This window comes from Stenella coeruleoalba (genome assembly GCF_951394435.1).
Source record: "Stenella coeruleoalba genome assembly, chromosome: 21".
Taxonomy (NCBI): domain Eukaryota; kingdom Metazoa; phylum Chordata; class Mammalia; order Artiodactyla; family Delphinidae; genus Stenella; species Stenella coeruleoalba.
The window spans coordinates 23,300,580-23,317,256 of record NC_137167.1 but is presented as its reverse complement, the minus strand read 5'-3'; the positions used below and the strand labels follow the sequence as shown (position 1 = coordinate 23,317,256).

At 43.0% G+C, this 16,677-nt stretch overlaps 1 protein-coding gene across 4 annotated transcripts in view; it reads right to left on the bottom strand.

Moving 5' to 3' along the window:
• ACSL1 (acyl-CoA synthetase long chain family member 1) overlaps positions 1–16,677 on the bottom strand; it is a 277,457-nt gene that overhangs the window by 12,283 nt on the left and 248,497 nt on the right. For all 4 annotated transcript variants that reach the window (XM_079909245.1, XM_079909247.1, XM_079909246.1 and 1 more), the window contains 11 exons: positions 14,249–14,350; positions 11,596–11,695; positions 11,207–11,385; positions 7,952–7,984; positions 7,741–7,792; positions 7,146–7,219; positions 5,677–5,754; positions 3,800–3,934; positions 1,968–2,102; positions 1,032–1,127; positions 79–151 (listed from right to left, as the gene is read on the bottom strand). In XM_079909245.1, coding sequence (XP_079765371.1) covers positions 79–151; positions 1,032–1,127; positions 1,968–2,102; positions 3,800–3,934; positions 5,677–5,754; positions 7,146–7,219; positions 7,741–7,792; positions 7,952–7,984; positions 11,207–11,385; positions 11,596–11,695; positions 14,249–14,350 — 1,057 coding nt within the window. The remainder of the gene's footprint in view (positions 1–78; positions 152–1,031; positions 1,128–1,967; positions 2,103–3,799; positions 3,935–5,676; positions 5,755–7,145; positions 7,220–7,740; positions 7,793–7,951; positions 7,985–11,206; positions 11,386–11,595; positions 11,696–14,248; positions 14,351–16,677) is intronic.

Here is a 16,677-nt window from a genome sequence, read left to right as displayed (position 1 = left end):
AAGTTGGTTTATTAACCCAATTCCAGTCATTCCAATGCCAAAAGTAAGATCCCAATAAGGAAAGTCCTGCCATCATACCTGCGGTCCAGTCCCCAGGCACAGTCAGGCAGCACCCGGCAGTGCACTCGGTCTGTCCATAGCCTTCGTAGAACTGGGTCACCAAGAGGTGGGACAGGAAGAGAGGGGGACAGTCACACCTCTGCTGGAAGTGCTCAGTAACTGAGTTCCTCTAGCTCGTTTGGTAACCTCAGCCCATACACTACAACACGCTTTATTACAGCACCCAACGTATTCACCCACGTAGGAGACAATGCCATTCACAGGTCACGCCGTGCACCACCTGCCCAGGGACTCACTCGCTCCGTCGGCTCGCCTACTTATCACCCAGTCTCTGCTGGCTCCCCCTCCCCCTTAAGAAAGGGTCTCTGTATGCTTTGCAGGTCGCCTTATCACTTACTGCCAATCCCCATGCCCTCACACCTGATCTAAAGGCATCTTCTGTGCCTCACCCTAGAGAAAATCACCCAGCGGTAGACACAAATGCATATTCTGCCTGGGGTAAAAGATATATACAGGCACACTTCATTTTATTCGCTTTGCAGATACTGCATTTCTTACAAATTGAAGGTTTGTGGCAACGCTGCGTTGTCAGATGACGGTTAGCAATAAAGTATTTTTAAATTAAGATATACACATTGCTTTTTAGACATAATACTATTGCACACTTAACAGACTACAGACTAGTGTAAACATTACTTTTATCTGCACCAGGAACCCAAAAAGTTCACGTGACTGGCTTTACTGCGATATTGGCTTTGTTGCAACATTGGTTTTACTGCAGTGGTCTGGAACTGAACCTGCTGTATCTCCGAGGTGTGCCTATACCCCTTTCTCCAAGCAACCTAGGAATAACATGATCTTCCAAACAACAATACGGCACACGGAGGAGAAGAAGAGTGCCTTTTGGAAAGCAGACTCCTGGGCAGGACTCGGTCCGAGACCAGGGGTGGGGGCGGAGGGAGGCGCCTCACCTGGCAGCCCAGCGCGGCTCTCAGGAAGGTCAGCACGGTGGCGGACACGGGCGCTGCTCCTGTGATCATCAGCCGTACTTTTCCTCCCAGGCTCGACTTGCAAGGCAGGGAGAGGGGAGAGGGTGAGGGGCAAGTGACTGGAAGGTGGCGGGCTTCTCAAAGATTCCTTCTTGGAACCCCGATACTCTAACCCACCAGCTCCTTGTCTGCAGGCTGCACAGAACTCACTGCGCCCGACGACGCACAGGCACCCCAAGGGGGACACCTGACTGGAGTTTGGTTCCACCCGAAACCACTCCATTCACTCTCGACAGGTGTGGAAAATAAAGCAACACCTCTATACCTGCAGGTGTTTTAAGGAATTAGAACAAGAGTGTCATGGGTTTATAGCAACTACCACCTTCTGGGGGACATAATATTATTCCGTATTCTTTATCACTCATGCCTAAAAAAATACCTCAAGAGTTCCAGAACGGTAAAACAAAATGGAGAATCAGAAAGGCTATGCTACCTGATTCCTGTTCTGCCCTGGATAGCTAAACACTGTTCAGATTTATCTTGGACACTGAGGTTTTGCTAATGGCTTTGTCCTTAGTTTTTAGAAATGTGCCAGAAATTCTCCCTCTCACCTTCTCTTTTAAAAACAGTCCTCACACAATATAGGGGTAGGGGATTAAGAGGTACAAACTATTAGGTATAAAATAAGCTACAAGGATATATTGCACAACATGGGGAATATAGCCAATATTTTATAATAACTATAAATGGAGTATAATCTTTAGAAATTGTGAATTACTATATTGTACACCTGTAACTTATATAACATTGTACATCAACTATACTTCAATTGAAAAAAAAAAAAAAAGAGCCCTCACAGAAAGTTTGAAACGCAAAGGCGTTTACATGACAAATAACCATTGTGAGTCAATGTGCTACCTGTATTTTGTGGAAGATCAACTTATCCCACAGGCTGTTGTTTCTAATGATGCCACTGCGAAGCTCGGCTTCTTTCCTCCTGGAGGCAAAGTCCAACAGCCATCGCTTCAGCGTGGTGTTTGCCTGAGCAAAAATCTAAGTCAAGAAGCAAGAAGGTTTCACAATAAGTAGGATGGCGAGATACTAAGAAGTCAGATAATAACAAGTGTTGGTAAAAATGTAGAGAAATTGGAACCCTCATACACTGCTGGTGGGAATGTAAAATGGTGCAGCTGCTTTAGAAAACAGACCGGCGGTTCCTCAGTTAAACACAGAGTTACTGTACGACTAGCAATTCCGCTCCTAGGCACATACCTGAGAGGATGAAAAGACATGTCCACACAGCCTCTTGCCCGTGAATGTTCACAGCAGCATTATTCATAATAGCCAAAAAGCAGAAACAACCCAAATGCCCATCAATGGATGGATGGATAAATAAAACGTGTTGTATCCATGCAGTGGAATATTATTTGGCCATTAAAAGGAATGAAGTATGGATGCATGCTATGACATGGATGGACCTTGAAAGCATACTAAGCAAAAGAAGCCAGCAACAAAAGAATATTGCATGATTCCATTCCCATGAAAATCCAGAATAGGGGAGTCTATAGATTCAGAAAGTAGATGAGTTTTTTGGGTGGTGGAGGGAGGTAGCAGGGTGGAGGATGATACCACATCCTTTTTGAGGTGATAAAAATGTTCTAAAATGGACTGTAATGATGGTTGCAGAACTCTGTGAATGAACTCAAAACCTTTGAATTGTACACTTAATGGGTGAATTGCATGTAATGTGAATTATATCTCAATAAAGCTGTTTTACAGTTTTTTAAAAAAGAACTATTAAGAAAATGAGAAGGTTGGCACTTCCCTGGTGGCGCAGTGGTTAAGAATCTGCCTGACAATGCAGGGGACACAGGTTCGATCCCTGGTCCAGAAGATTCCACATGCCGCAGAGCAACTAAGCCCATGCGCCACAACTACTGAGTCTGCGCTCTAGAACTCGCATGCCACAACTACTGAACCCATGTGCCACAACTACTGAGCCTGCACGCCACAGCTACTGAAGCCCGCGTGCCTAGAGGCCGTGCTCCACAACAAGAGAAGCCACTGCAATGAGAAGCCCGCGCACCACAGCAAAGAGTAGCCCCCGCTCATCGCAACTACAGAAAGCCCGTGGGCAGCAACGAAGATCCAACGCAGCCAAAAATAAATAAATTTTTAAAAAAAATGAGAAGGTTCTCATAGATGATGAAAGCCATGTCTCAAAATAAAGAGTATTAGAATTGCCCAGTCCAAATTCATTCTGGAGACTGCTCACACCACACGGGTCCTGCCCCAGCTGTGGGGTCTGTGCTCTAAAGGCTCACCATCTCCTCTCGGTCCCTGGCTTGGTTTAGTCACGTCTCTCAGGGTGGCTAAGTAAGTAATATTTTTCATGCAGTGGGGCTTTACAATTTATAAAGTCTTTTCATATGATGTAATTAGCATCTTTATGAGATGGAGGAGGTAACAGTCCACTGTAAAGATGAGAAAACAGAGGCTCAAAGAGTTTATCATGAAAATAAAACAAGCTCCACCTCACACCTGTATTGTGCCTTCCAGTTGACAAGGTGTGTCCACAGGCACTTTCTCTTATAACCGTCACTCACAGCTCTGGGAGGTAAAAGCACTCAGCTTTATTAGCAGAGGGGTAAACTGCAGTCCCTCGAGAGAGTAAGGGCAGCGGCCATGGTCACACATGGTCTTGGACTCAAGGTCTGGACCTCTGCCCCTTCTCTTCGCTTGGCACTTACTCGGTCAAACATCCGGTTCAGCAGTCTGGGGACCACAGGGAAGACGGTGGGTTGAAGGGTCTTGAGATCATCCATAAGCAGCCTGATGTCTCCTTGGAAAAATCCTATTTTAGCTCCGTGACTCAGCATCAAAAACTAGAGAGGTAAATGGAAACATCCAACATGTCATCATTGCAGCAGGCATCACACAACACACACAGACACACAAGGCTCCAGTGTTAGCATTTCAGACCAGCTTCCAGAAATCATAAAGTTCCTAAATGTAGGGAGCTTTTAAAACAACGTGCTTGCGTCCTTGTACAACACGGGCATGTGGCATCGCTCTCGATTATCCTGAAGATAAAAGGACTAGTAAGAAACCAGGGAACGTGGTTTTCAGTGATTATCAGAGAGCTTCTGCTATTTTAGCTTCAATAATAAATATCTGCTGAATGAATGACATGGTATGCGATAATCCAAGTATTTTTAGCCTTCTAGAAACTTTAGGTCTAACTTATTCTCATCAGAAAAACTTAGCTACTTGCCTTAGCTTTTTAAAGTCTCATCTCTTCTATCTGAATCTAACTAAAAAATTCTGAGTAGTCAGAATACGCTGCGGCTGAGGCACTAGGCCATCTGTACCGCAGCAGTTTGCATTCAGCTGTAACCTAGTGCCTGAATTTTTTCCTGTCTGATGCAAGCTGCACTGGCAAGCCACAGGCACTTGACAAAGAGTCTGCCTGTTTTAAATTTTAAAAAGAAAGAGAGATTCAAGAGATGATGCAACGGAAGTACAAACGGTCTCAGGCTTGAAAGCAGAAACAACTAGAAAGGTTCATTGTTTAAAAATTAAAGCTCGGAGGTTTCTGTTCAGTGTGGCCTGCCTCCTGGGCACACTTTGAAAACTAGTTCCACTGTCAACACGTCTGCAATCACTCTGTAAACTCACAAGGTCTCCTGAGGCGTGCAGGAGACACAAGTATCTGATGGAAGATCCTTGATCCTTTGGGGGAAGTGAATCCTACAGGGCAGCAGCTAGTCAAAGGGCCGGGATTTTATCAGCTGCCCCGCTCTCTCTAACACCTGCCCAGTACCTGCAACACAGCTGGTGCCCCGTGAACATTCATTAAATGAGTGAGCAGTGCTCACTGCTTCTCCTATAAGCATACAATCCAAAACTGTCCAAGAAGGAAAAAAGATGGTTCTTGGTCAGTTTTTAAATTAGTCACACACTCGTGTATGAGGAGCTCAGGCAGAGGTCAGCTAAAGGTCATCCCGCTTTGCCAAAGGCACTTGGAATATTGCTGAAAAAATGAATCTGGAATCAACTTGTGCCTTATGAACAAGCAGTCAAAAATAGAGACTTCCCTGGCGGTCCAGTGGTTAGGACTCCGTACCTTCCACTGCAGAGAGCACGGGTTCGATCGCTGGTCGGGGTACTAAGATCCCAGAAGCCGTATGGCGTGGCCCAAAAAAAAAAAAAATAGAGACTTCTTACAGAACTGAAGCCTCACCAGCCTTTGTGGGATGTTATTCATAAAAATTCTACATTCACAGCTCATCTTTCTGAATTCACGTCCATATTCGTGTCCTTCAAAAGTCTGAGCTTCCAATTTTAAAATGAGTATTAAAGTTCAAGTATCTGGACCCAGAAAAAAAATTATACTCTTAAATAATTAGCTCAATTTCTAAAATGGGCCTGAGCAAAGAACTCTCTACGTAGAGGACAGTCTGCACACTCAAACTTATCTGCGTGAACCACTCATGCATGTGTGCAATGGTAAAAATGAAATGTCTGTGTCACTAGCATTCAAGACAAGTGCTTTCTGTTAAACACAACAACTTAGCAGAACACAACCAAACACATATGCACAAACAAAATAAAACTCAGTGCCTACCTCTACAACTTTCTCAAACATGTGGGCGAGAGGCAAGAAAGAGATCAAAGTATCATCTGAGGAAGCAACGAATGCACCCTGGAAAGCAAAGACACCAGATAGGCAGAAAAGCATTAGAATTTCCAGGAATTTTCCATTTTATTATTATAAATTACAAATTATTAATCTTAATATTAACATTAACTGTAAACATTTACTTCAATGATTCATGAATTCTAAGTTTTCTTTGAAGGTCAATAAGGAAATTAAAATTTCACTTGGTAAGGTACTAAATGTTGAACTCTGTTTAGAAAGTATATACGAAAAGGATTAAGAAAGTGTAAGTATAAGTGAAAGTGAGATTGAGCTTCTGCAGTCGCCAAAGGTGCCCATTCCCTGAAACCATTAAGCACAGGCTCCTACCACGAAAAGTAGACCGTATGGAGCCCTCCCAGAGACATGTAATTTGCAAAAGCAAATTATGTAAAAGTATGCAAAGGATATGAGGGAAAGGCATTCATTATATTTTTCAATAAGTACTTTTTTAAACGGCAAGTTTGAAATAGACCTTTGGCGTTACAGACTGAATTGTGACCATCCCCCTCAAAGTCATATGTTAAAGCCCTAGCCCCCAAAGTGACTGTATTTGGAGACAGGGAAGGTCATTAAGGTTAAATGAGGTCATGAGGGTGGGGCCCTGATCCAATAAGGCTGGTGTCCTTGTAAGAACAGGAAGAAACACTAGAAACCTCTCTCTTGTTCTCCATATGCAAACAGAGGAGAGGTCGGGGGAGGGGTGGTGAGGGGCCTGCGGTCTACAAGCCAAGAAGGGAGCCTTCACCAGAACCAAACCTGCTGGCACCTCGATCATGGACTTCTACCCTCCAAAACTGTGAGAAAATACATGTCTGTTGTTTAAGCCATCCAGTCTGCGTTATTTTGTTGCGGCAGCCCAGGCAGACTAAGATACTTACAAAGCAAACTTTAAGATTATAGGAAGTAACTAAAGTTTGAGGCTTTAATCCTTCTTATAAAGTGGAAGTCAAATCCAATCAAGCATAATAAATAATAAAAACGATAATAATCCAAAAAGCCTTCAGCAGCATTTAACATTTCTTTGTCAACTTAAAGAAATTAATTCTTTTCCATACTAAAATAGGAGATAAAAACAAGAGTCAGTTCTTCTCTGTCCTTTCCTGCAAACATTTATAGAGCAGTATCCAAATAAAGTTTTACCATATAAAAGATGGAATAAATTCTATCTGTCAATTCATCCTAACGGTCACAGCAGGAGTTGGGGATTAGGTCCACAGTGAAAACTATTTGGGAGAAGGTGAATGTACGAAAGCTCAGACCTTATCTGTATTTCAGACAGTGTTTCAAATACAGCCCATGCCTAACATGATAGGGGGGCTTTTACCACCTTCATCCTTGAGGCCTGATGCCAACCAATGGATATGAAGAAAGATGACAATATCCCCAAAGTTTACCTCTGTCATTTTAATAAATGCTGAACAATCGCTCACTACATTTCGATGGGTGATCAATGCTCCTTTGGGGTTGCCTGTGAACACATATGAACAGAACAGAGTTAGAGGACAGAAACTCCATCCAAGAATGATGGACATGACAGAAGCCCAGAAACCCCATATCATTAGAGCCTCTGATGCCTGTAGTGTGAGGTACACCCATGAAAGCCAAAAGTTAGTCACATTAAATTTCTGAGCCATCTGCAATCCTTTAAAATGAAACTTATTATCTTAAACCATCTTTACTAATATGGGCAAGTTTTAGAGGGTGTGTGTAGCAGTAAGAGAAGAAAATCCAGCAATTTTATTTCTGGAAACGATGGATACAATTTGTCCCAGGAAGATGGGTGATCCTACCTACTGTGACCTTTCATAAATGTTTGAGGACGTGCTCAGATTCTGGGAACGTCTTATAGAGCTACCGTAAGACAGGCTTGAACACTTCTGTCTCTTCTAGTTCTAGTCCATCTATAGCTCGAATAAGTCATCCACAAGAAGAGGCAGGGAATATACACTTCCAGATACCACTCGGAAACAATTCCTTTTCAAAACTGACCTGTAGTGCCACTTGTGAAGCAAATTATTGCAACATCTTCAGGTGCTGGAGGCTGCAGCATATTAAAAAAAAAAAAAAGCCAGTATAAATCAGAATAGAATAGAAAACTTTAAGTCATAAGATAATCACTCAAGATTTCTACTAGACTCTGAGCTGATTAGACACGGAAGCTACACAGAGGCTGGGGCAGGGTCGCACATGGTGCACTCACCTTGGGCTTCCGTCTGTTGGCTCTTCCCAGGTCCTTAAAGAGAAGAGAAAAAAAAAAAATCTTAAATGGAAACATTTTCTAAATGTAAAGAACAAAAGTCACATCAAGTCAGTTCAAGCTGACTTTTCTGTGGGATTCGCTCCCAGCTGACTCAAAGACAGCACAGATTTCAAATTAAATAAACGACAGCAATTTTCATTAACCTGAACCCAAATACTTACCCATCGTTCTAAGAAGCCATTTTCTGGTTGTTTTCTCTCTTATATAAAACTATATCGATGGTATTAGGACTGGCCTTTGAAACAGGATTTATTCAGAAGACAGGAATCCAAGTCTTTTACACGTTCTTCTGGTTTCCACTCCCCTATCACAGCCTTTAACAAAGCCCGGCTCTGCACCGTAATCAGAGAACCACAGCTGCTCTGTATCCTTCCAAAACCAGAGCTCAGCACAGATATGTGATCACCCCATTCTGCAGAACTGACATCTTCAATCTGGAGAGAGAAAATCAGTCTCTGCCAGACTTAACTGGTGGCCATTCTGGAGAGGCTCAACTATCTGTACTCCCCACATGGATCAGAGGAAGGATTGGGGCATCTCCAATTATAAAACAGGCCACGACAGAAGCTTTAAGACCACTCGCGAATGGCTATGAAGGTTAAGAACGACAGATTCATTTCTGAGGTACAGCATTTCCCAAAGGCGGACTCCCAGTTACTACCAAGGGCTAATTCTGATGGTGTTACTTCATGAAGGTGTCTCCATGACCATTTTAATATCTATTAATTTTTTTTAATGAACTATTAATATTCTTTTCCTATGAAAATCGAACAGCTTGAGTGAGCATGTGGAATGAGCATGCCTAGAAATAAATGGAAATTAGATGGGTGGGCTCAGGGCTCAGTGAGTTTCTACCCAGCATACAGTTTTAAACAGTTTTTAATCCTAATCACACTTTAAATTATATATATAACAGACCACTAATTAAAAATAGGAACATTGACATCCAAATAGAAGTCAACTAAGAGTTAAAGTAATGATAATTCCACCAATCTTTTTTCTAAAATAATCTTTATCAGATCCAAATTTCCACTCATCTTTTTAAAATTCTTACATTAACTTCTTAAGATCTCTAATTCTTCAAAAATTGATGTTAAGTAAAATAAAGCAAGTTATATGCAATTAGACTTTTAATTTATTAGAAAAAAATTATCCAAATTAGTCCATTATTTTCCAAGAGAGTTTCATAGCCTGAAGCCTGACTTATGTCATTATTTAGGAAAAAATACAGCTATTATAAAAATTAAAGTTGTCATCTTTAGGTTCCAAATGCCAAAATAAAAAAGAACCATAAACAGAAGGAAAACTGAATTCTACTTAATGAAGTATTTGGGGGTGATAAAATTTGTACCCTACTGAAAATGAATTAAAAAAAGACAAATCAGGGCTTCCCTGGTGGCGCAGTGGTTGAGAGTCCGCCTGACGATGCAGGGGACACGGGTTCGTGCCCCGGTCCGGGAAGATCCCACATGCCGCGGAGCGGCTGGGCCTGTGAGCCATGGCCGCTGAGCCTGCGCGTCCGGAGCCTGTGCTCCGCAACGGGAGAGGCCACAACAGTGAGAGGCCCGCGTACCGCAAAAAAAAAAAAAAAAAAAAAAAAAAAAAAAAAAAAGACAAATCAGTGAAGTGAATAAAGAGATAGAATGATTAATCTGTGATAAAGCAGATATATTAAAATGTTAATTGTAGACTCTTGGTGGGATATAGTGGTCTACTGCTCAATTCTTTCAACTTATTTGCATATTTGAAAATTTTCATAACAAAATATTGGAAAAAATGCAAAAATACCAATGTTTCTATTTTTGATGCTATAAAAATAGACATTAATAAAAATTAGATCACATGATCAACCAAAAAGTTAGTTTTAAATTCATTGCTTAAAAATTTAATATTTTGCTTATAAAAATTTTAAAAACCCAATATGGATCATATTATACAGGTAAGTGTAAAACAATGTCTTTTATAAATATTTTAATATAAACTTTACATTATAATCTTTGGTCACTTACTTATCTAAATTTTAATCTTAAGATTACTTCTTTATCATACAGAGCAGTCAAAAAAGACAAAAAGAAGCTTGTGTATGTGTCTGTGTGTGGTGGGGGCAGCAGGAAGAGGAAAAATGGGGGAAAAGATATAATTATGAAATGGGGTTACAAGTAAAAAATACAAAAATAGGGAAATGCTAGGTGAAAATCTAGTTAAAAACCCAATTTAACAATTCAGCACATCCATTAGCTCTTATGGACTCCTGTTGTATGCTATCGTGTGTGTGTGTGTGTGTGTGTGTGTGTGTGTGTGTGTGTGTGTGTGAGAGAGAGAGAGAGAGAGAGAGGCAGAAGCTCTGACAGAACAAATGACAGATTCTCTGTGACAACTAAGTTCCCCAGGAAAAGTTTTATAGATCCTTCCTCGTAGCTCAAATTCTTGATAGAAGGAGAACTGTAAATAAAATTCAAAACCCTATTTTTACAACAGTTCCAGGAAAATATTTATAATATTTTCAGAAAGAGAATGACTTATTCTACTGAACCTATTACTTCCCGTGATGTGCACATAATAACAAGGGCCTCCTCTTGCCCAGTTTTGGATTGAAGTTTAATCCAAAAACTGGGGAGACTAGCTTCTTGTAGGATCCGAAGTCAAACAATCAATTAAGGTATGGACCACACTCATTTTCCTAGAATGGTTACCTTTAAAGTTGTGATTAATCTGAATCTTAAATATAATACAAGAATAAATCAAATCAAGCCTCTATGCTAGACATTCACCAGGACCCTATAAAAGCAACCTGGGGAAAGGAATAACGAGGCAGATTTCTATGTCTGGCTCCGTTTAAGAGATAAATCAGTAAGTAAAAGGTGTTAAAGCCTAAAGAGGACATACAAACTTAAATCTCTGCCTGAATCTGAATTCCCATTTCCAGCATTTATTGGCATGGCTTGTCAGTGCTCTGGAGTGAGTATGTGAGCACTGCAGCTCGCCTGACGAGAACACTTCCTGTAAAATGTGATGGATTACCACTGGGCAGGCGGGTAGAATTCTTCTTTCCAGTAATGAGACAGAGATCTCTGCTCTCCATCTTTTACAGGACCAGCCAGAGTTGGGACTTTGTGGCCGCACTGGACACCACATTTGAGCCAAAATGACCTCAGGGAAACCCTGCAGCGAGGTGGGCAGGGCAGGGTGACTCACCTCCATCGCCTTCAAGCTGATGAGCTCCACCCCGCACTTCTTGCCTCGGTCGGACAGATTACTGCCATAGGAGTCCATGAGAACGATAGTTTTAAGGGATGGTGTTAATTTATTTTCTACACCTTCTAATAAGAGGATGGCCTTCCCTGGCTTGTCCACAAAAACCAGAGAGAGTTCAGCTGGAAGTGAAGAGACACAGTGAGGAACCAGCTCTGGGATACTAAAAGCTTGACTGTAACATCTGACACCAGGTTAAGTACTACATTTTTGAATAGGAGGGTAGATGTACATTTAAATGGAAAAATCCCTATCATATAATGTATCAGCAAATGTAGCCTCTGTATCTAACCAATAACTATGCCAAGTGCCCCTGAAGGCCGAAAACATACCTTTGTTGATGATGTAGGTGATTGCTTCTGCCCCGAGGGTGTCATAGAGGGGAACGATCACCATCGAATAAGCAAAGCATCCCTGTTCAATGATCACCCACTAAAGAAAACGTAAAGATCAGGGTGAGAAAATAAGATATTGTGGAACCACTCCAGGGAAAACAATACTCTATAGAGATTCAACATAGAAACACCAGATGTAGCAAAACTAACATCTGTGTATCTACTACTATGTGCCAGGCACCAAAGGGATTCCTAATGAGAGCAAAACACTTGCTCACTTCTTAAAAGGAAAGTACAATTTGCCTGAAAATTTGAGGCAAATATGTGAAAAGAGAATGAACAGCATGAGAGTGACGGGCTCAGAGGCAAGACAGCCTGCAGTGGGCCTCCTTGGTCGGGGAGGTAACCGAACTTGCCCTTTGCAAGAGCAGCACGATTTGGACAGGTGGAGAGAAAGGTAAGGGGACTCTGGGAGCCGGGACTGTGAGATCAAAGCAGGGAGGGTAAAGGGAGACCCAAGAGGGAAGAGATATGGGAACATATGTATATGTATAACTGATTCACTTTGTTATAAAGCAGAAACTAACACACCATTGTAAAGCAATTATACTCCAAAAAAGTTGTTAAAAAAAAGCAGGGAGGGTGGTCCAGTGGGTAAGAATCTGCCTTCCAATGCAGCGGTCGCAGGTTCGATCTCTGGTCAGGGAACTAAGATCCCACATGCCACGGAGCAACTAAGCCCACGTGCCACAACTACTGAGCCCGTGTGCCACAACTAGAGAGAAGCCTGCATGCCGCAATGAAAGATCCTGCATGCCGCAAGGAAGATCCCACGCGCCGCAACTAAGACCCAACGCAGCCAAATAAATATTTTAAAAAAAAAGGCAGCGAGAGGGGGCATCAGTGAGCCACCAGGCTGGCAGGGACGGCCCAGCAGGCCTGTGGGGACTGGCTAGGCTGGAGCGAGGGCTGGAGCCGGCCTGAGGCCATGGGGGAGCCTGGCTCTATGTCCCTGGCAAGGTGCAGCCTCTGGGGTTTCTCGGCCAAACAGCAACTGGGGCTCTAAGGGACAGCAATCTGGCCACAGTGTGCCGTAGGGCCTGGGACTAGGGGAAGAGGGACACAGTGTCTACCGGGAAAACTGTCCTGGAAGGTTCCCTAGGAAAGTGAGGAAGGAAAGAAGTGACACAGTCACTGGTCATCTTCCTCTAAACACATCAGCCACACAGCAACTGACCCGCCTACAAGGCAGATGCAGCAGAGTCCCTCTTTCGCTTATAATCCTCAGTGGTGCCCATCGTCCGCAGAACACACGGCACAGATGAGGGCACAACGGCCATGGCGAGCAAGCACAACCCACTCACATTCACTTGGCCTGGAGCTGTCTCTCTCTCTCATCCTGCCACTCCACCCTCCACCACAGTGAAATGCTTCATCCCCCATCACAGACATGCTGCTCCACGCAAGCGTGCCATTGTTCCTGACATTCCCTTGGCCTCCCCACCCTCGTAGGCATCAAGACTCCACCTTGGACTTTGCTGGTAGCGCAGTGGTTAAGAATCCACCTGCCAACGCACGGGACATGGGTTCAAGCCCTGGTCCGGGAAGATCCCACATGCCACGGGGCAACTAAGCTCACGCACCACAACTACTGGGCCTGCGCTCTAGAGCCTGCGCGCCACAACTACTGAGCCCATGTGCTGCAACTACTGAAGCCCACACGCCTAGAGCCTGTGCTCCCCAACAAGAGAAGCCACGGCAATGAGAAGCTCGTGCACTGCACGAAGAGTAACCCCAGCTCGCCGCAACTGGAGAAAGCCTGTGCCCAGCAACGAAGACCCAAGGCAGCCAAAAATAATAAATAAATAAATTTATTAAAAACAACCGCTGAGAAACCACTCTAATTTATAAAATAGTAGCACAGGGATTGAACCAACATGTCTTTTGGACCCAAGTAGGTCTAAGAATCAATTCAATTTCTTCAAGCCCAGTGCTTGAATTTTTCTGCACCAGCTATGCCACTATTTGTTTACTCACACTACAGGCAATAGCTCCAGAGGGCTTCTCATTTAAATGTAATTTAATACAGTGGTTTACAGAAGCACCAGGCATGGGCCTGGATGGCTAAACAACAGTCTGCTTGCCCAAATTAAGGCCAGCTCCCAGTGAGGCCCCTTCCCCATGGCCCCTGGGATTTTAAATTTTATAATCTGGGCAGAGAGAGCCCAGACCTTTTAGAGAGAAAGGATGGGAGTTTGCTACTGACAAAAATGTATCCAAGTTTCTCTGTCATTTATTAATGCCATTTTTCTAATCACAGAGGAAGCCCTTAAAGTGGGAAGACTTCTTTGTTAGTTATTTGTTCTAAGACTTTCTTCACTCGTTTTTGTTTGGGGACCTGATTTTAAAAAAACAAAAACCATGATTTTCTTTAAAAGTGATTTTTTTTTTTTTTCCTACCTAAAGGCTAAGAAGGGCCTGGTTTGGGTTTTCATACATGTAACTCTCTAAGGCATAACACAAAGTCATGTTCTTAGAGGTAATCAGACCAAAGAATCTGGTCTGAAGCAGAGACAGGTGTGAACCCTAACTGGTTCTTCCATCTGAGACCTCTCCAAACCATGTACGGTCAGTGCCTAATGGTTAATACCTCAGGTCTGTTCTGAGAAAAGATGCCGATGAACTGATCTGGGGCCGCCTTGAAGCCCTTGTGGAGCAGCGCCGAGCCCACACACTCTGACATTTCTGCAACCTAAAACGGGGGAGAAAAAATGAGGAAGAGCATCAGGCCCAACTCAAGGAACACAGCTTCCTGTGATGGCCAAGCCTAATACCTTAGCCAAGAAGCAGCACTGCCTGCGGGGAAGAACAGGGGCAAACAGGTATTCCTTTAGTTACACATTTTTGTAAAGTTCAAGGTTTGAATCACCAGAACTCACTGTAAGAAAACTGATCATACAGTTCCTTCTGCAAAGCAAATGAACTTCACCCCAACAGCTGCAGGTCACAGATGATACATGTCAGAGTTTCTATACTTTAGTTTCGTTTCTATACTTTTATACTTCAGTTTTATAAAATTATAAAAGCAATCCAGGGACACAGAACTTTGTGTCTGTGTTTATAAAGAGCAACCAAGCAGCCAAAACTTGTCCTTTGATATAAACACACAAACAACAAGTTTGGGGGAGATCTTTAAAAAAAAAATAAGAACAAGCTCTTATCATTACGCTCCACAATTGTATTCTTGAGAATTTACTCTTTGGAAATAACCCAATCCTAACCAGAGGTTTGAAAAAACTTTAGGTACAAAGATATGTATTTCAAAATTATCTAAAGTCACAAAAGTCTAGGGGAAAAAAGACCAATGGCTGGATGGTTAAGTAAATGATGGTAAATCTCTAAGAAAATGTTCTACAGCTAGTAAATACTACAGTTATGAAAACCATATCAAACAGAGTATTTGTAACAATTTTAAGTAAGATAAATGAATACAAAAACGCATACTATTAATTACAACTATGTAAAAATAGGTAGATTCATAAAAATTAGGCAGGGCTATATCCCTGCCCCCATCCCTCATCCTCTCCTCATTCTTACCCCAAATGAACTAAAAAATTTTTTTTTGAATCTTAATTTGGAATTCTTTTCTTTATTCTCAGTTGGTAAATTCTCAAGAGCACTTTAAATCCACACTCACGCCCGCAGAAAACAGAACCACACCTATTCCTGCCCCAGAAGCCTGTGGGTTCTGGCACACAGTGCCCCCCCGGTACGCAGCAATGGTGGTGAAAGCAACACTGGCCAGGCGACAGCAAGAATGACATTAACATGCTTATTACTTCCATACCCCATGCACTGTTTCACAACTCCTGCTTGTGTGTAAGGGCTGGGAACCCGCGAGTACCTAGATGGTTTTCAGAGCTTATTGGGATTCTATGCATGTACTTGTATCTCTAGAACGAGGGTCCAGACCTTTCTTCAAAAAACCTTACAGGGGTTCCTAGCCCCAAAAGCTAAGAATCACTGGGCTAGGGGGAAAAAGTGATTTAAATATACAAATTCAGGGCTTCCCTGGTGGCGCAGTGGTTGAGAGTCTGCCTGCCGATGCAGGGGACACGGGTTCATGCCCCGGTCTGGGAAGATCCCACATGCCGCGGAGCGGCTGGGCCCGTGAGCCATGGCCGCTGAGCCTGCATGTCCAGAGCCTGTGCTCCGCAATGGGAGAGGCCACAACAGTGAGAGCCCCAAGTACCGCAAAAAAAAAAAAAAAAAGTAAAAATATACAAATTCAAAGTTAGCTTAAGTCTATTTTTTTACTCTTCACCAGCCTCTGTCTGAAATGTACAAATGTACTTCTGAAACCCCAGTGATTTCCAATCTGCCTTCAAACATCCCACCTGCAATGGACCTGTTTTCTCTCCTCCAGCCAATATTATCAGAAGCAATAGAGGAACAGATCACTGTAGGTAACTGTAGTGTAAACCCCAAGGCTGGGCTTTCTCTTGTTTTGTAATGCAAGTGCCTGCCTTAAGCTTTGATCGCTGACCATCCACTTCCAAGCCAAGGCTGACGCATCACCAGCCATAGGCTAGATAAGGAGCCAGGCCCCCTCCCCGCATGAGGCTCCTTTGTTTTACAGATCTCCGTTGATGTTGATAACTGACAGTCTGAGCCACTTGTTTTCTCTCTTCCTGTGCTTTAAGTTCCTGCTCTTCTGTTTCAAATTCATTAATAAGAGTGAGCCCTCGAAACCCTAGGCCCCCATCTTTGACCCCAATAAAGCAGAACCCCAGGTGCTCTACGCTCTCTCTCCCCCTACCCGAGGCCTCGCTTGTGTGGCCCAGGTGTGTTGCGTCATTTCCATGTCCTGTAGTAAGAAAGCTTTATTTTTTCCAAGTTTCCTTATGGTTATTGCTGAAAGGCGTCTTGCAATCATAATATGAACCACGAGGGCTGGTCCAGCCACAATACTGGTTATTGACAGGCTGAGACCTGAACAAAACAGTAACATGACAAGAAGATGATGTAACCCAGAAGCATGTGAAGATTCTGTGAGGCCTGCAGACCATCGTGCAATGT